The sequence below is a fragment of the Phyllobates terribilis genome, unplaced genomic scaffold (genome assembly GCF_046119375.1).
Source record: "Phyllobates terribilis strain yellow unplaced genomic scaffold, ASM4611937v1 Scaffold_2__4_contigs__length_985480577, whole genome shotgun sequence".
NCBI lineage: Eukaryota > Metazoa > Chordata > Amphibia > Anura > Dendrobatidae > Phyllobates > Phyllobates terribilis.
The window spans coordinates 218,370,649-218,390,979 of record NW_027362762.1 but is presented as its reverse complement, the minus strand read 5'-3'; the positions used below and the strand labels follow the sequence as shown (position 1 = coordinate 218,390,979).

General features: G+C 42.6%; 1 protein-coding gene across 5 annotated transcripts in view; it reads right to left on the bottom strand.

Annotated features, from left to right (window-relative positions):
• EPSTI1 (epithelial stromal interaction 1) overlaps positions 1-20,331 on the bottom strand; it is a 183,399-nt gene that overhangs the window by 61,509 nt on the left and 101,559 nt on the right. For all 5 annotated transcript variants that reach the window (XM_073663902.1, XM_073663903.1, XM_073663904.1 and 2 more), the window contains one exon: positions 20,146-20,224. In XM_073663902.1, coding sequence (XP_073520003.1) covers positions 20,146-20,224 — 79 coding nt within the window. The remainder of the gene's footprint in view (positions 1-20,145; positions 20,225-20,331) is intronic.

Sequence of the window (20,331 nt, the reverse complement as noted above, 5' to 3'; positions counted from 1 at the left end):
GTACCTCCAGTATATCCTGGATCTGACCCAGCTACCTGACTATCCTTCTTGCCAGCTTGCACCATGGAACAGCAGCTGACTCTGTGGCTCTTGCCCAGGGACCCATGTTTAAGTCCAGATCCCTGTACAGGGGTTAAAGGGTGAAGGCCAGTGTAACTCCTGGGTTCTGGGAAACAGATTAGCTTGCATCAAGCTTGTTTGTGGTAGTCATTGTGGAGCTGCCAGGTGACCACAAACAGTGTCTTAGTGACACCATCCTAAATTATAAATCAAGGATCAAAGGCCAGAAAACGATGAGATGTTGAGCATCCAGCTTGTAAAAAAAAAGAACGAAGCATCAAATATGGTTAACACCAGGAGATAACTTAGCTATTTAGTCAGTTGTATCCTCTCCTATGTCACTCTTTTTTATCAAGAACTGCTTGGACTTCTTGGTCACCAACAGTAGTGTATGTACAGTATATCATCAAGTATGTACAGATAAAAAATAGTATGACTACAGGATCAGACTATACAGGGTTTGTTTATAGTTCATTACTACAGAAACATATAAGTCAGCATGTACGCTGTAGACATAAAACAGGAGAATATCTTAAAAAGAAATCTTTTATGAAGATACTGTATATTGGGACAATCAAAAAATTATTTATAATTATAAATAAATTAAAAATTCTTCTATTATGAAGGCAATCTCTAAGGCTGAGTTCACACGATGCGTTTTTCATGCGTTTCCGCGGCGTTTTTGCAGTTGCGTAAATGCCGCGGAAACGCATGAAAAACGCATGGTAGAAGGGCAGCAATGTTCCCCAATGGAAATCCGCATGTGCTGTGCCCATGATGCGGATTTTTCCGCAGCGTAAACGCTGCGGTCAAAAATCCGCAGCATGTCAATTAATTTTGCGGAAACGCTGCTCTTTTGCCGCCATTGACTTGCATTAGACCGCATGGAATCCGCATCACTGTATATGTTGATGCGCTTTTCATGCGGTCTAATGTGCGGATGGTACCCGGGTGTGGAGGAGAGGACTCTCATCCAGACCCAGGTACCATTAAAAAAAAAAGAATAAAATAAAAAATATATATATTCTCACCTTCTGACGGCCCGCGCTGCGTCCTGCCGGCTTCCCGCGCACTTCGCGGTTGAATGAAGGACATTCGCTGACGTCAGAGTCATGTGACGGGTCACGTGACGCTGACGTCGGAAGGTCCTACAGTCTTCACTGCCGGCAGCCGGGACCGATGAAGCAGGACACCGGGGGCCATCAGATGGTAACGTATAGATTTATTTTTTATTTTTTGACATCACACACTATATAAATCCATGCCGGTTGCATGGATTTATATAGTGTGAAGTTGACAAGCACTTTCCAAGTGATGCTAAAATCGCTTGGGAAGCGCTTGTCAACCCGCATGCGGAAATGAAAGTGAAGACCGCTTCATTTCCGCATGTCCCTGGCAGGAAACCGCATGTACAATCCGCATGCGTTTTTTCCTGCCAGAGAGATGCAGAAACGCTCAGGAAAAAATCCTGAGCATTTCTGCATCGTGTGCACATACCCTAAATGTCTGCGGATATGCTCACCAAATATATTTTTCTTTCAATTTACCCATATTGAAGAACGGCAAGGACAATATAATATGTGCAGTTTTAAACTTGCAATGTTTACCAATGTACACAGTACACTATGCGAAGCTTGAAACTGTATGTAAATACATTAAACTGATCAATGTGTCTGTTAGCTTCGTGATATTTCAGAAGTTTTATTTTTGCAAAGGCTACATGTTTTATTCATTTCACAAAAAAAGATCAATTCTATTTTGTGGATCAATAAAAAGGAAATGCCTTAGCGGAACGGAATATCACCAGTCAGCTGGAGAATAATAACATTAAGGAAATGTAGCTAGCTGCTACAGAAATATTTCACATTCTCGTTAGCACAGTAACACAATGTGATTTTGGTTCTAGTAGAACAGGTCACTCTCCGTGAATGTGGAATATAAAAGGAATGCTAATGATTTCACCTGTATAGCAACTTCACTTGATCTATGTGTAGTTACTTTTTTCTTAGTTCTGTTTCAAACTTTCTTTTTCCTTTTATTTCTGTTTTATTATCAATCTTATTTAAATGGATACATTTGTCCAGCAATGTTTATCCTCTGCATACTGAATAGATATGATCTATGACATATGTGGGTTACACTTTGAAACACGTAATAAAAAAACCAAAACGCTATTTTATATCATCTCTGGAGTTTGACATTTCTTCATCAGCCAGCAGCGCGGACATAGACCACAAACTCTCCGTTTTCTATTTTTTTTAAAGGAAATCTGTCACCCTTTTGAGGTTTTGGAGTCAATAATGTGGGTATACAGGTTGTATACAGGTGAAATTAGTCATACCTGTATGCCTCCTGTATGTGTCCTTGTTAAGTAAAAATCATCTTTTATACCTTCGCTCTTCCAGGCTATGGGGCATGCTCAGCCCGATAGATAAGACTGCCTCTAGTCTTCATTATACTGGATGTCTCCTCCCTTTCTCCTAAGACGTCCCTTTCATGTCATGTGCGCGTCCGGAAATCCCTCGTCTGCGCATTCTGCCTGCCATCGCTCCTCTGCATTGTGGGGAATTCACCTACTGTGTGTCGGAGATCACTGTGACCGGAAGTTACATTCAATCTCTGGTGCCTGCGCAAATCAAAATTAAAGATAGTGACCACAGAAGGGCAGAACAGAGCAGAGGACCAAAGGCAGGCAGAACGCGCAGGCGAGAGATTTCCAGCGGCGCACATGACATGAAAGGTGTTGTAACCCTCCTGTTTTTTTCATTCTTGTGTTTTGCGGTCACGTGACCATCAGCCTTTATATTCCAGCTCCGCCCTTTTGGCTGTGCTGGATTTCAGTGTTTGACTGTTTCTCTAGACAGGTGCTTCGGTGCCTTTCTCTGTCAGTTCGCTTGGTCCTTCTGGGACCTCTAGTACCTTTTTGTCAGTTTGTCTTTTTGTGTTCTGCAACAACTTCTCTGTTTAGGAGGTGTTCCATTTTTGTCCCAGTCCTTAGTTCTTTTAGGGACCCCTCCCCTTATGCTATAGGTCTTCGTTCAGACTAGCCGAGTACTAAGGTGGGTCTGTTCGCTAGGAACAGGCAGCCCGCTACATTGTAGGGATTCAGCTTAGTCTTACTGTAGGGACAGCTTTCCCCTATTTTTCCTTAGTACTTGTTGCAGATCATAACAGTAAGTCCAGCCCAAAAAACTAAAAGGAAAGAATTTCGGGGATCAGTATGGTTTCCGTCCAGGATTTGGCTCAACGCTAGGATTTGGCTCAACGCTAGCAGGGATTGTCTCTGGAGGTGGCCGAGCTACAGCAACACGTGAGTAGCTGTTCTGGAGCGCATTTTGTGGAACCCAAGGTAGGACTGCCTGATGTTTTTTATGGTAAACAGCAAGATTTTTTTTCCTTTAAAAATGCTTGTTTGTTATATTTTCATTTGAGACCAAGGTCCTCTGGGAATGAATCACAGTGCATTGGTCTTATTATGTCACTTTTGCGCAATGAACCACAGGGGTGGGCCTTTTCTCTCCAACCTAATGATCCATGCTTAGGGTCTGTAGAAGAATTTTTTTCTGCTATGGGTCTATTATATGACGATCCTGATAGAATCTCATCTGCTGTGGCAGAACTCAGGCGTTTGAATCAGGGGTCAGGTGATGTTGAAAATTATTGCACACACTTCAGAAGATGGGTGTTAGAACTCTCCTGTTAGGTTTTTTCTATTATGCCGGTCACATGACCTTTTTTGCCTATTTAATCCTGCTTCGCCCTTCTGGCCTTGCTGGACTTCATTGTAATTTCTACTGTTAAGCTAGCCAGGTGCTTTGTTACCTTACTCAGTCAGTTTAGCTAGGTCTTTTGACCTCTATGTTCTATGTTGTTTGTTTGTCTTTTTACTGCTACAATTTCAGCTAGGAGGTGTACATCTTTCTCACAGTCCCTAGCTCTTGTAGGGATCCCTCCCTCACATCTATAGGTCTTCGTTCAGACTAGCTGAGGACTTTAGCGGGTCTGATCGCAGGATCAGGTTCCCCGTTACATCGTAGGGATCTAGCTTAGTTCTATTGTAGGGACAGATCTCCTGTCTTTCCTTAGTGCTTGTAGCAGATCATAACAATGGGCTTCAGAAGTCTTATGGAATGATCCTGCTCTGAAATGTTTATTTCTTGCTGGTCTGAGTGAAAGGGTTAAGGATCTGCTAATTGCATTCCCTGCACCTGAGACTCTGCAGGATGCCATGCAATTAGCTGTTCCTGTGGACAGGAGGCTGAGGTTCAGGCTGAATGAGGTAAAGACTCCTGTAATGTCAGGTCCTAGTCCCCAGAAAATCTGCTCAGACGGCGGAGAACCGATGGAGGTTGGGGCGATGTCACTCCGCTCTCAGGAAAGAGACCGAAGGTTCGCTGAGGGATTGTCTCTTTATTGCGGTAAAGCTGACCATTTGGTTAAGTATTGTGAGCTTCGTTTAAGTAAAGGAAAAAAAAAGGTCAGGTACGCCCGTATTGCTTGTTTACGCTCTGCAGGAGTATTTATTTTTGGGAGTACTACTTTGCAGGGAGATTTGATTGAATTTCAGGTATTTGTGGATTGTGGTTCAATACTTTATTTGATTGATGAAGGGTTTTTGGAAAAACTTAACTTGAAATCCAAACCTTTGTCATCACCTATTTCTGTGATTGCAATTGATAACACTCCCTTGAAATGTATTACTCACAAAGTTGCAGCATTTCCCCTCACTATCAATGGAGTTCACCAATAAATTTTGGACTTGGTTGTTTTAGATAATTTACCCTCTCCAGTTGTTCTAAGATTGCCTTGGTTAAAACAGCACAATCCTTTACTGGACTGGTGTACTAATGAGATTAAGTCTTGGAGTCCGAAGTTCTATGATAAATGTTGTAAGGGGTCGCATTGAAGCTGTGGAAAAAGGGGAATTACCGGTACCTATTCAAGATTTTTGGAGGGTTTTTTCGGAGGAGGAGTTGCAAGTTTTACCTCCTGAGAGGGATTATGATTGCGCCATTGAGTTTGTTCCGGGAGCTACTCTTCCCAAGAGTCGCTTGTTTAATCTGACTATCCCTGAAAGAAAGGCCTTGGAGGAATACATACAGACTAGCCTGGCTGCTGGTCACATTAGACCTTCTAAGTCGCCTGTGGCAGTTAGATTTTTCTTTGTTAAAAAAAAGGACGGCGGTTTATGTCCATGTCTGGATTTTCGTGAAATTAATAAGATTACCATACGCAATTCCTACCCATTGCCATTAATTCCTGACTTGTTTAACCAGTTAGTGGGGACCAAGTGGTTCTCTAAAATTGATCTCCGGGGGGCATACAATTTGTTACGAGTGAAGGAGGGTGATGAATGGAAAACTGCTTTTAACACTCTGGTAGGTCATTTTGAGAATCTGGTGATGCCTTTTGGTCTTACCAATGCACCTGCATTTTTTCAGAACCTTATTAATGACATCCTGAGACCTTTGATTGGTAAGAATGTGGTTGTGTATTTGGATGACATTTTGATTTATTCACCAGATCTAGAGTCCCATTGGCAGAGTGTACGTGAAGTTTTGCAGTTATTGAGTGATAATTCACTCTTTGCTAAGCTGGAGAAATGTGAGTTCGCTGTGCAGAAAATTAGTTTTTTGGGCTACATTGTCCCCAGCGAGGGCTTTGAGATGGACCCTGTGAATGTTCAGGCTGGCTGTGCAGGAATGGCCTAGGCCTATTGGTTTGAAATCTATACAGAGATTTTTGGGTTTTGCCAATTATTACAGGAAATTCATTAAGAATTTTTCTGTAATTGTTAAACCTCTAAGCTATCTCACCAGGAAAGGTGCGAATACGGTCCAGTGGACTACTGAGGCCATTGAAGCGTTTAAGTATCTCAAAGAGAGGTTCAGTTCTGCTCCTATCCTTATGCAGCCTGATGAGACCAAGCCTTTTTTGGTTGCAGTCGATGCTTAATCGGTGGGGGTTGGAGCAGTTTTGTCTCAGGAGAACAGGGATGGAGCACATCCTTGTGCCTTCTTTTCGAAAAAGTTTTCGGAAACTGAACTGAATTATGATGTTGGAAATCAGGAGTTGCTGGCTATTAAACTAGCGTTTGAACATAGGCGTCATTTTTTGGAAGGCGCTAGATTTCCTATTCAGGTTTTCACAGATCATAAGAATTTGATCTATCTGGATGCTGCCAAGCGCTTGAATGCCCATCAAGCTAGGTGGGCACTTTTTTTTTCTCGGTTTCATTTTTCTGTTACCTATATCCCTGGTACTAAGAATGTTAAAGCCGATGCTTTATCTTGCAGCTTCTCTCCTACGGTCGGTGCCGAGGAGGAAGAGAGCATTTTACAGAAAGCAGTTGTGGTGGCGGCATTGGACTCCGTTTTGGAGGATGGGATTCTGAAAGCTCAAGATGATGCCCCATCTAACACTCCCCATGGGAGGTTGTTTGTGCCTAGAACCCTTAGGAGAGATTTGTTTGTGGAGTGTCATGAGTCTCGCTTGGCAGGTCATCCAGGAATTTCTGGGACTAAGAGACTTATCAGTCGCAGTTTTTGGTGGCCTGGATGGCAGAAAGAAGTCATCAAGTGGGTGCGTCAATGTACTGTGTGTGCTAGGTCAAAGGCTTCTCATACTCCTGCTGCGGGGTTGCTTTGCCCTCTGGAGGTTCCTAGTGCGCCTTGGACGCATCTCACAATGCTCTTCCTGTATCCGAGGGTTTTACTGTCATGGACCGTTTCAGTAAGATGTGTCATTTGGTTCCATTCATTAAGTTGCGCTGCGCCAAGACACTCGCTAAGGCGTTTGTTAAGGAGATTGTCAAGCTTCATGGCGTTCCCACGGATATTGTTTCTGATAGAGGACCTCAGTCTGTGGCTCGCTTTTGGCGTGCTTTTTGTGACAGGTTGGGAGTCCATTTGTCATTTTCATCTGGGTATCATCCTGAGTCTAATGGACAGACTGAAAGAAAGAACCAGGATGTAGAACAGTTTTTGCATTGTTTTGTGGTGGACAATCAAGAGGTGTGGTCTGAGTTTCTGCCTCTCGCGGAATTTGCTCTTAACAATCATACATCCTCCTCTGCTGGGTGTTCTCCTTTTTTTTGTTGTAGTGGGAGACATCCGTCTTTTAGTTGGTTCTCCAAATTGGGGTCGGCGGTGCCGGAGGAGAATTCTTCCGGTGATTTGGAGACAGTTTGGACTAATGTATGTTGCAACCTTCAAGAGGCTAACAAGAAGTCCAAGAAGTATTTTGACAGGAAACGTAAGGAGGTTTTGTTTACTGTGGGTGACATGGCTTGGTTGTCCTCAAAGAACCTGCGGTTGAGGATTCCCTCTAAAAAAAGGGGTCCTAAGTTTGTGGGTCCATTTAAGGTGCTTCAGGTGGTTAACCCATCTGCTGTTAGGTTGGATGTCCCTACTTCCTGGAAGATTAATCCTGTGTTTCATGTTTCCTTGTTGAAAAAGGCTGATGTGTGAGATAGGAATGCCACTGTCACAGTTCCTCCTGTGGTGGAAGACGGCGAATAAGAAATTTCTCGTATCTTGAATTCTAGATGGCATAGAGGGAGATTACAGTATCTTGTCTCCTGGAAGGGTTTCGGTCCCGAAGACAACTCCTTGGTAAGGACGGATGATGTCTCTGCTCCTAGGCTTGTTAAAGATTTCCATAAGAGGTTTCCGGATAGGCCTGGGCCTGGAAGATCCAGAGGATCCTCATAAAAGAGGGGGTACTGTTAGAACCCTCCTGTTTGTTTTTTTCAATCTTGTGTTTTGCGCTCACATGACCATCTGCCTTTATATTCCAGCTCCGCCCTTTTGTCTGTGCTGGACTTCAGTGTTTGACTGTTTCTCTAGCCAAGTGCTTCGGTGCCTTTCTCTGTCAGTTCGCTTGGTCCTTCTGGGACCTCTAGTACCTTTTTGTCAGTTTGTCTTTTTGTGTTCTGCAACAACTTCTCTGTTTAGGAGGTGTCCCATTTTTGTCCCAGTCCTTAGTTCTTTTAGGGACCCCTCCCCTTATGTTATAGGTCTTCGTTCAGACTAGCTGAGGACTGTTCGCTAGGAACAGGCAGCCCGCTACATCGTAGGGATTCAGCTTAGTCTTACTGTAGGGACAGCTTTCCCCTATCTTTCCTTAGTACTTGTTGCAGATCATAACAAAAGGAATGTCTTAGGAGAAAGAGAGGAGAAAACCCTTATAATGAAGACCAGAGACAGTCTTATCTTCCGGACAGAGCACAACCCATTGTTAGAACCTTGCTCTTAGGTTTTTTCCTTTGCTGGTCACATGACCTTGTTGGCCTATTTAATCCTGCTCCGCCCTTCTGGCTTTGCTGGACTTCATTGTTTAACTACTTTCTAGCTAGCCTGTGCTCTGTGTCCAACTCTGTTAGTTTGCTTGGTCTACGGACCTCTATGTTCTATATATTTTGTTTGTTCGTCTGTCTGCTACTATTTCTGTTAGGAGGTGTCCATTTTCCTCCCAGTCCTTAGTACTTGTAGGGATTCCATCCCCACATCTATAGGTCTCCGTACAGACTAGCTTAGGACTTTAGCAGGTCTGATCGCAGGATCAGGTCCCCTGTTACATCGTAGGGATTCAGCTGAGTTCTATCGTAGGGACAGATCTCCTCTCTTTCCTTAGCTCTGGTAGCAGAACATAACAGTAAGTCCAGCCTGCAAATTCTCTAAGGAAAGATTTTTCTGTTCCATCATGGTGTCGGTTCAGGATTTGGCTCATCGCCTGCAGGGACTCTCTCTGGAGGTGGCCAAGCTCCGTCAGCACGTGAGTAACTGTCCTGGAGCACATTTCTTGGAGCCTAAGGTATGTTTGCCGGATTTATTTTTTGGTGAACACCGAGAATTTTTTTCATTTAAAAATGCTTGCTTATTATATTTTCGTTTGAGACCCAAGTCCTCTGGGGATGAATCCCAGCGCATAGGGTTCATAATGTCACTTTTGCGCAAAGAGCCTCAGGAGTGGGCCTTTTCTTTGCAAACTAGTGATACATGCTTCAGATCAGTGGATAGTTTTTTTTCTGCTTTGGGGCTATTATATGATGATCCTGACCGTGTCGCATCAGCTGAGACTGAGTTAAGACGTTTGAGACAGGGATCAGGTAATGTGGAAAAATATTGTACTCATTTCCGTCGATGGTCTACTCAAACAGGGTGGAACGATTCTGCTCTGAAAAGTCTATTTCTTGCTGGGCTCAATGAAAGGGTTAAAGACCTGTTAATTGCTTATCCTACACCTGAAGATTTGCAACAGGCTATGTAATTAGCTATACGGGTGGATAGAAGACTGCGTGCAAGGGTTAATGAGAGCAAATCCTCTGCTATGTCAGTTTTTGGTTATGAGAATGTGTGTACTAACAGTGGTGAACCGATGGAGATTGGATCGGTGGCACCTCGCTCTCAAGAAAAAGACCGTAGACTTTTTGAAGGCTTGTGTTTCTATTGCGGAAAATCTGGTCATTTGATTAAAGGCTGTGAGCTTCGTATGAAGAAAGAAAAAAAAATGGTCAGTCATGCCCGTATTGCCTGTTTAAATTCCAAGGGTGTATTTTTAGCTGCTTCCACGATTGCTCAGGAAAAATTAATGGAATTTCGGGTGTTTGTCGATTGTGGGTCTACTCTGAATGTAATTGATGGGGGATTCTTGGAAAGACTCAATTTAAAACCCGAACCTTTATCATCCCCCATTGCTGTGGTTTCTGTGGATGGTTCCCCTTTGAAGAATATTACTCTCAAGGTCTGTGAATTTCCTCTCACTATTAATGGTGTTCACCATGAGAAATTGGATTTGGTAGTGTTGAATAACTTGCCTTCTCCAGTAATATTGGGATTGCCCTGGTTAAAATTTCACAATCCTGTACTGGATTGGTCTACCAGTGAAATTAAATCCTGGAGCCATAAATGTTATGACAAGTGTTGTAACGGGCGTATTGCAGCTTTGGATAGGGGAGAATTGCCTGTTCCTATTCAGGATTTTTGGAGAGTTTTTTCTAAGAAGGAATCGCAGGTTTTGCCTCCCCATAGAGACTATGATTGTTCTATTGAATTTGTCCCTGGAGCGACTCTTCCTAAAAGTCGTTTATTTAACCTTACTATTCCTGAGAGGAAGGCTTTGGAGGAATACATACAGACAAGTTTGGCCGCCGGTCACATTAGGCCTTCTAAGTCTCCTGTGGCGGTTGGATTTTTTTTTGTAAAAAAAAAGGACGGCGGTTTACGTCCTTGTCTGGATTTTCGTGAGATTAACAAAATTACTGTACGCAATCCTTACCCACTGCCATTGATTCCTGATTTATTTAACCAGTTAATGGGGGCCAAGTGGTTCTCTAAAATTGACCTTAAGGGGGCATACAATCTGTTACGCATGAAGGAGGGTGACGAATGGAAGACTGCTTTTAACACTCCTGTGGGTCATTTTGAGAATCTGGTGATGCCTTTTGGTCTTACCAATGCTCCTGCATTTTTTCAGAATCTTATTAATGACATCCTTAGACCTTTGATCGGCAAAAATGTGGTTGTGTATTTGGATGACATTTTGATTTATTCGCCGGATCTGGAGTCTCATTGGCGGAGCGTACGTGAGGTATTACAGTTATTAATGGACAATTCGCTTTTTGCTAAGCTGGAGAAATGTGAGTTCGCTGTACAGAGAATTAGTTTTTTGGGTTACATTATCTCCAGCGAAGGTTTTGAGATGGACCCGGTTAAAGTTCAAGCTGTACAGGAATGGCCTAGGCCTATTGGTTTGAAATCGATACAGAGGTTTTTGGGTTTCGCCAATTATTACAGAAAATTCATAAAAAATTTTTCTAGTATTGTCAAACCTCTGACCGATCTCACCAGGAAAGGTGCTGATGCGGTTCAGTGGTCTTCTGAGGCTATTGAAGCTTTTGTGTATCTCAAGGAGAGGTTCACCTCTGCTCCCATCCTTATGCAGCCTGATGTGACTAAGCCGTTTTTGGTTGAGGTTGATGCTTCCTCTGTGGGGGTTGGCGCAGTATTGTCTCAGGATAACGGGGATGGATTACATCCCTGTGCCTTTTTTTCAAAAAAAATTTCGGAGACTGAACTGAATTACGATATTGGTAATCGGGAATTATTGGCTATTAAACTCGCATTTGAACACTGGCGCCACTTCTTGGAAGGTGCGGAATTTCCCGTTCAGGTTCTTACGGATCATAAAAATCTGATATATCTTGATGCTGCCAAGCGCCTGAATGCCCGTCAGGCTAGGTGGGCACTGTTTTTCTCGCGGTTTAATTTCTCCGTTACTTACATCCCTGGTACTAAGAATGTTAAGGCGGATGCCTTGTCTCGCAGTTTTTCTCCCATAGTCGGTGTTGAGAAAGAGGAGAACATTTTACAAGAAGGTGTTGTGATAGCTGCTTTGGACTCCGTTTTGGAAGATGAGATTCTTAAAGCACAGGAGAATGCCCCATCTAACACTCCTCATGGGAGGTTGTTTGTGCCTGGGACCTTTAGGAGAGATTTGTTTGTTGAGTGTCACGAATCTCGGTTGGCAGGTCATCCCGGAATCTCTGAGACCAAGAGACTGGTGGGTCGCAGTTTTTGGTGGCCTGGATGGCAGAAGGAAGTCATTAAGTGGGTGCGTCAATGTACTATATGTGCTAGATCTAAGTCCTCACATACTCCTGCTGCGGGGTTGCTTTGTCCTTTGGAGGTTCCCAGTGCTCCTTGGACACATTTGGCTATGGACTTTATAACTGACCTTCCCCCCTCTGAGGGTTTTACTGTCATCTGGGTGGTCGTGGACCGTTTTAGCAAGATGTGTCACTTGGTTCCCTTCGTCAAACTGCCCTGCGCTAAAACTCTCGCTAAGGCCTTTGTCAAGGAAATTGTCAGACTTCATGGCGTTCCTACTGACATTGTTTCTGATAGGGGTCCTCAGTTCGTGGCTCGTTTTTGGCGTGCCTTTTGTGACAGGTTGGGAGTTCATTTATCGTTCTCGTCCGGATATCATCCTGAATCTAATGGCCAGACAGAAAGGAAAAACCAGGATGTTGAGCAGTTCTTGCGTTGTTTTGTGGCAGACAATCAAGAGGGGTGGTCTGAGTTTCTGCCACTTGCTGAATTTGCTCTGAACAATCATACATCTTCTTCTGCTGGTTGTTCGCCTTTTTTTTGTTGTTCTGGGAGACATCCGTAGTTTGGGTCGTTCTCCAAGTTGGGATCTGCCGTGCCTGAGGAGGAGAATTTTTCCGGTGATTTGGAGAGAGTTTGGACGGATGTGCGTGGTAATCTTCAGGAGGCCAACAGAAAATCTAAAGACTACTTTGATAGGAAACAACAGGAGGTTTTGTTCGCTGTTGGTGACATGGTTTGGTTGTCCTCTAGGAATCTGCGGTTGAGGATTCCTTCTAAGAAATTGGGTCCCAAGTTTGTAGGGCCCTTTAAGGTGCTTCAGGTTGTCAACCAATCTGCTGTTAGGTTGGAGGTTCCTACCTCCTGGAGAATTAATCCGGTATTTCATGTCTCTCTGTTAAAAAAAGCTGTTGTGTCGGATGGTGACGCCTCTGCCTCTGTTCCTCCGGTGGTGGAGGACGGGGAATATGAAATTTCTCGCATCCTTAACTCTAGACGGTATAGAGGTAGTTTGCAGTATCTTGTGGCCTGGAAAGGTTTCGGACCCGAGGATAACTCTTGGGTGAGGTCAGATGATGTTTCCGCGTCCAGACTTATCAGAGCGTTTCACAGGAGATTTCCTGATAAGCCTGGTCCTAGGGGATCCGGAGGATCCTCTTAGAAGGGGGGGTACTGTTAGAACCTTGCTCTTAGGTTTTTTCCTTTGCTGGTCACATGACCTTGTTGGCCTATTTAATCCTGCTCCGCCCTTCTGGCTTTGCTGGACTTCATTGTTTAACTACTTTCTAGCTAGCCTGTGCTCTGTGTCCAACTCTGTTAGTTTGCTTGGTCTACGGACCTCTATGTTCTATATATTTTGTTTGTTCGTCTGTCTGCTACTATTTCTGTTAGGAGGTGTCCATTTTCCTCCCAGTCCTTAGTACTTGTAGGGATTCCATCCCCACATCTATAGGTCTCCGTACAGACTAGCTTAGGACTTTAGCAGGTCTGATCGCAGGATCAGGTCCCCTGTTACATCGTAGGGATTCAGCTGAGTTCTATCGTAGGGACAGATCTCCTCTCTTTCCTTAGCTCTGGTAGCAGAACATAACACCCATAGCCTGGAAGATCGAAGGTATAAAAGATGATTTTTACTTAACAAAGCCACATCCAGGAGGCATACAGGTATGACTAATTTCACCTGCATACAACCTGTATGCCCATTTTATTAACTGCAAAACCTCAAAAGGGTAACATATTCCCTTTAAAAGATAGAATTGTTAGTAGTATAATCTTATCAATTGACAAAAAATGATTGACACAAGGAAAATCTAAATGAAATCAATATTTGGTGTGACCGCTATTTTTCTTCAAAACTGCATTAATTCTTCTAGGTACCTGTTCATAGTTTCATAGCTTTAAGGTTGAAGACAGACTTAAGTATATTGAGTTCAACCTATAGCATAACATGTTAATCCAGAGGAAGGCAAATCCCTATGGGGCAAACATTAATACCTCCATATTAGGGGAAAAAATCCTTCCTGACTCCATATGACAATCAGACTAGTTCCCTGGATCAACGCCCCATCACAGAATCTAGTGTCCATAACCTGTAATAATATATTTAACAAGAAAGGCATCCAGGCTCTTCTTTAATTTTAGTAGTGAATTAACCATTATAACGTCATGTGGCAGAGCGTTCTATAGTCTCACTACTCTTAAAGTAAAGAATCTGCATCTGTGATTATGATTTAACCTTCTTTCCTCTAGACGTAGAGGATGCCCCCTTGTCCCCGTCGCAGGCCTAAATGTAAAAAGATCATTAGAAAGATCTCTGTACTGTAACTTCATATATTTATTCTGTCATAGAAAAATTAAGATCCATAAAATATCCAGGAGAAAGAGCTGACAATCTACACCCCTTTTGGAAGTAGGACCACATGTTTAACATACGGGAAGAGAGTAAATTACATATAGCTAAGAAGTGACAAGTTAAATTCCCCTTTGAAGCAGTGGCTCCCTGCAGTGCTCAGGTGATTGAAACAGGATATCTATTGTGGGAAGCAGACATTAGAGTCTATGGTTTGTAAATTCAAGAGGCAGAAGCTGCTATGATGAAAGAATCTCTCGAGCTTTGGTGTCTCCGTTGGTCAGATATGAATACTGGGGTTTGTGTCAATCCAATATTTGTGAGATATTAATTTTTGGCGTCGTAGTGAAGTGACGGATGTGATGCACTCACATCAGTGTAGGTACAGTAGAATCCCTCCAATTGAATAAATAGCCTGATAGATCATGCTACACCAGCCATATTTGGGGTCTATGTAACGGTAAAATCATGATCAAAAATATGACTGCAATGCAAACGTCGGGGACCTTCAGAGGCGAAGATATCTCATAATTTAGGGATGAGCACATCCCACAATCAGATCCACAATAGGTCATCAAGGGGAGCTATTTCTGTGACCAGCGTTTAGTAAGTTTCTTTTGTTAATCCTTTTTAATTCATGTAATTGTATACTGTACATCGTATTGTTTTGTCCCCTTTGTAAAAATCTTTTTCCCCACAGCCGAGGGACATTGCTGTAAGTTTGAGATTGTTGTCCTACTGAAGAATAAGTCTGGAGACAACCAGATGCCTCAATGATGGTATTGCATGAAGGATAATTAACTGCCTGTATTGCTCAGCATTGAAGAGAGAATGAAATGAATTGCTCTTGCACTGATGCAAGTCTGGACAGTCCGGTCCAATGGGCGTCATAGCTGCGGCATCTGTTCCTCCTCTCTGCTGTGATGTCTTCTGGCTTTGATTGATGAGGATGACGCATTCTGCATCATCCACATAGCCGAATGAATTCTCGCACCAATGTTTTATGCACTACCTGCAGTAGGACAGAGCAAAGTGCGCCTGCATGAGCCAGTGATGTCCCTGTTTAATTAAATTATTATATTTTTGCAACACAAGCATTTGGGTGTGCCCGGCTCTCTGTACCTGTGGCTTTTTTCTCTTTATTTCATTATCTGCACAGGCGTAAGACTTGGTTCAGATATGTGGATGATGCAGGACAAAGAATCTGCTTTCTGTTAGGCTACGTGCACACATTGCTTTTTTGTTGCATTTTTTTCTGTGCAGATTTGGTGCGAAAAATACACAGCGTTTTCCAGTAACAACAAGGTGAATGAGATTTATTAAATCTTTAATCTGCTGCAATAAGGTTTCTAGGCTGATCACTGGGTCTACAGTGTTCATTTCTTGGTGCTTCTTCAAAAGAGCTTGGACAGCACATCTTGAAACCCTATGTGAGAAGCTGACCATGGACTAAAAAATATTGAACCAATGGACGTAGAGCAGAGTCCACGGCTCTAAGGGGTGCAGACTTTTTCCAGCACGGAGCACTGGTTATGTCGATCTTATTGTTGTGTTCTATTGGAAATTTGCTTGCTCTTGGGGTGCAGAGGTCTCTCCTGGACAGTGTTCATCCTCGGGAATCAGTGTTTCCAATTAGTGACAGTAAGCAAAGGAAGACGTGCAGGCTGGATCTTATGAATATGTAAGTCCAGACACGAGACTAGTAATCAGGTAAAGCAATCATTTCATTACTCTTGTTAGTGTCTCAGAGGACTCAATTGAGCCATTGTTTCATATGAGACTGTAAGTTGACTCTTGTTGTATGTTAATTTGGAAATGCCTGCTGATCACGTATTGCATCAGCCACTGCAGTTTACTAAACTACAAAATTTAGGACAAATATGCAGGTTAGTTGAACAATGAAGGATCACCTCCACCCACCTTACCCCAATCGTGTGGAGGAATGTCATAAGCTGTGGGTATAAAGTCTCTGGCTCCCACTCCAGAGTGACTCTACAGGAACAGCCCAATGAACCATGGCTCCATCAGGTGAAATACAGGTCAGCTCCTCTTCCCATCACTGAACCCACAAAGACGTTTGGAGAACTCCGGTTGGGACTGTACTATATGTTGTTGTTGGCAGGAGCTGGATACGTGTGCTAAAGTCATGGTATCCATCGTCTGGATGTGAGGAACTATCTTAAGGACGGTTGTAGCCAGATAGAGCAGAATAAATGTGCTACAACTATAGATTATACGGGCAGGAGAGGCCAAAGCTATGGGCCAACCAAAAGTTGGATATCACCTGGTACGTGGGCAGTAGAACTACCGGCTCTGGGTTGGAATCTTGTGAACTGGGGGCATTGTATTTTGGCATCTACTAAGAGTTGTTGTAAGACCATGGACGTAAGGAATAAAAAATAGTTGCATTGTTAATTTGCCTAGGTGATTATTACAACCCACAACTTCAGATCTTCACATCCTAGTCTTCATTGACATCTTTTATTGAGAGAGACCTAGCTGATGCAGGATAAACTACCTTATGTCTTGTTGTGCTTAGACTTGCTTTGGTGTATGACCTATGACATGACACTGTCTTTCACAACTTCACCTTTGTAGCAAAGTTTGGCTTTTTCTCATCCAGTTTTAAAGCATAACCGTCATTTTAATTTTTATTTAATAAATCAATAGTACACATGAAAATAAGCAACTTTGTAATATATCTTATCAGAAAAATTTACTTATTTCTCTACCAAAATTGATCAGTCATTATCAAAATTCTCAGTTCCGAGGTAAAATTTGTATCCATTGAAGACAGACTTTCCCATTACTGAGATAGAATCTTATCAGTAGCAACTGTCATCTATCAGATAGAAGAGAGAGGAGGAGGAGGGAGAAGCTCTGCCTCTAGCTCCTCCCACCTTCTATCTGCATAGAATGTTATCAGTAGCAGCTGCCATCTCCTATATCAGTAATGGGAAAGTCTGTCTTCACTGTGTGGCTGCAGACTTATGAATCCCCTCAGTGCACGCACTGTGCGCTGCGGGGATTCGCTGGTATGAGACACGGGACCGGTGGCTATGTATACGTTATACATACCCCCGGCCATTCAGCGCCGCCTCGCTCCATACACTTGTATGGAGTGAGGCCGCGCACCGTCTAGTGACGTGGACGGCCAGTGAGCACGTCCCACTAGAAGGTGCGGCCTCGCTCAATACAAGTATATGGAGAGTGAGGCCACACCCACTGGCCGGGAGTATGTATAACTCATACATACCCTCAGTTATCGGGTCTGAAACCGGCAAATCCCCGCAGCAGACAGTGGGGGGATTCATAAGTCTGCAGTCACACAGAGTGACTGCAGACTTATCATTTTTGACTGGACAACCCCTTTAAGTCTAAGTGTGCATTATCACAGTTTTCACTGGGGGTGAATACTTCTCCCTATGAATGACGCTGCACAATCATAAGCAGGTGGCAACACTGTAGTCAAAGAAGAAAACGGCCCACCATAGCTTAGACCAAGTTTATCACTGTAAGACATATATGGACAGACAGTCCTGATCTCACTACAGAGCCTTTACAAGCGGTCCTTACTGACAGCGTTGATCTTTCATCTCCTGGTAGTGTGGGTAGAGGGGTAGTACACTTGAGTTTAGCTCCATCACATTACAAAACCTTTTATCAACTCTCCTCATATAGTGCTGCCAGCTCAGCTGTTCTGTTCCTCCCCTCACAAGGACTGACAGGAGATGAAAGTTGTCAATAATGACACTTAGGGCTGCTGTGCTCAGAGCAACTTCTAATGGCCGGTAGTGAGATCAGAGCTGCCTGTCATTAAATGCTTCACAGTGAGAAAAATGCTCTAAGCTATGGGGGGGCATGTTCTTCTTTCTCCAGTGTTGCTGCTTGTTTATGATTGGTTATCGCCTTCCCCAGTGAAAACTCTCTGATAATGCCGACTTGAACTTGGAGAATTAATTTATTAGGCGCCAAATATTTTGATCGCTAATATCAAGGAAACAGAGAAGCAAAATTAGGAAAAACAAAAAATGCTTTATTCTGCTCTAATGTCACTATTACAGTGGGTGTCCAGTTCAACACAAAAAAATTGGTAAAAGGTTTTCTTTAAGGACTTGCTTAATTTTGGCATTCGTTTTTTTTTAACATTTTTTTTTGTTTTGTTGCGTTTGTGGTGCGGTAAATACAATTATATAATGTCATTATATGTGTCATTGCAGACACCGTAATATCAAATATGTGACATTTTTTTACTTTTTTATTTTTTTCATGATTAAACCATTTTTTTTTGGGGGGGGGGTGGACTGGTATTTTGGGGAGTGTATTTTTACTTTTTTTGAGACTTAAAAACATTTTTTTACTTTATTTTTACAATATTTATTAATCCGCAAAGGTGACTTTGACATGTGGTCTCATGTTCGCATTAGTAATGCACAACACTCCCTTAGCAGTGCTGTGTATTACACTACACTGTCAGTGCTTGAGTGACTGTTAGCCTATTAAGCCCCAGCCCTGAGGGTCTGATTGGCTATGGTGCATGGCAGACTTGGAGGCTTTTATCAGACCACCGGTTGCCATAGCAACCCATCAGGATCTGCAATCACACTGCAGGAATGCCAATGGGCAGACATAGGGATTTCTTTCCCTCTAACTTCTCATGTGATATGGTCCCTCTTGACAGCAGCATATGAGGGGTTAAAGCTAAGATCGGCGAGAATGCCAGTCCTGACAGTTACAGCTAGAGCCTGACTGTGTGGATTGATTGCATTGGTACACATCCGTCACGGAGAGCTAAGTGACCCTTGTTCAAGACGGATATGTACATCATATGCTCAAAACATAGACACAGCAATACCATCTAAACTAGCAGAATGGCACCTGTATGTCTAAACCATCTGTAACTTTACATGGATGGGAAAGTAGCATTTTAAAAGATAATTTACAAGTATCATATATTTACATATGTACAATACAAAACAGTAGATCAAATAAATCATCTCAGAATTCTAAAAATGGTGCATAAGTGAATAAGATCATTTCTTTCTCAGGATTGGTTAAGTCCAAGCTACCATACGCTATTGATCTAATCTTCATGAGTAGCCTGACAGTGGTCAGAAAGTTCTTTAAGGCTATGTTCTCAAGTAAACACTTTGCTTTTTTCTGTTGTGTATAGAAAATCCACTGAGTTCAACTGTGGCTGCGATTTTATGAAAACTTATGTCCATTGTGTGTTTAAAGATGCAGTTGAATTGAGTGGGGTTTTGTTACTTTTTTTCCCTGATAGGTTTCTATAGGGAGTCTGAAAAAAAATGTTACATACAGAATTGCGTTTTTAAGTGCAGAAAACCAGTGTTTTTGCACTAAAAAGGAATAAAAAAAATGCTGTTTTAAATCTGCATCAAAATGCATTAAAAAGGGCAAAAATGCATAAAAATGCAATAATCAGAGCACACAACTATAGCGCATTTTGGTGTGTAAAATCGGTCAGACGCCTCTCACTCAGCCAAACCAGATCTTACACTTTGCACTGACGAGGGGCAGTACTCCGAAACACAGTGTCTGGAAATTGAGATTTTGGTTTTGGCTATTATCTTAAGTCATGTGATAAGGCTCCTTGAAAAGTCAATATTGACTTTTAGGATTACTGCTTCCTATAGGTGGCTCTAGAGTTCTAGTTCTTTTCCTCGCTGAAGAGACAATTTGCATATTTCCAAGAGGAGCAGTGTGGCTTAAAAGTCTCCTCACCTTGACATGCTTAACATGTCACTCTCCGCAAGGAGAAACGTTACCCCTTGGATACTGGTCAGACGCCTCTCACTGAACCAAACCATATCTCATACTTTGCACTGACGAGTGGCAGTAGCCCAAAACACAGTGTCTGCAAATTGAGATTTTGGTTTTGGCTATTATCCTAAGTCATGTAACAAGGCTCCTTGAAGAGTCAATATTGATTTTTAGGATTGCTACTTCCTATAGATAGCGCTAGAGTTCTAGTTCTCTTCCTCTCTGAAGAGACAATTTGCAATCTAAAAAAACACAGCAGAAAAAAGTCTACATTTTGGGTGGGAACATAACCTTAATGCCTCTAAAATGATTTACAACTAAACAACTGGTTATAAATCTTACCCATTTACTTAGTTGTCCAAAGGGTCCTTCATCTGTATAGTCTATGGGTTGGAATCGATCAAAAAATGCTTCATTTCGTCTAGGGTAAAAAGAAAAGAAATTAATGAGTACAGTATGTTATATGGGTAAAATATTGCATTACCAACTTAAAGGAAATCTGTCATGTCCCCAAATGCTATTAACCCG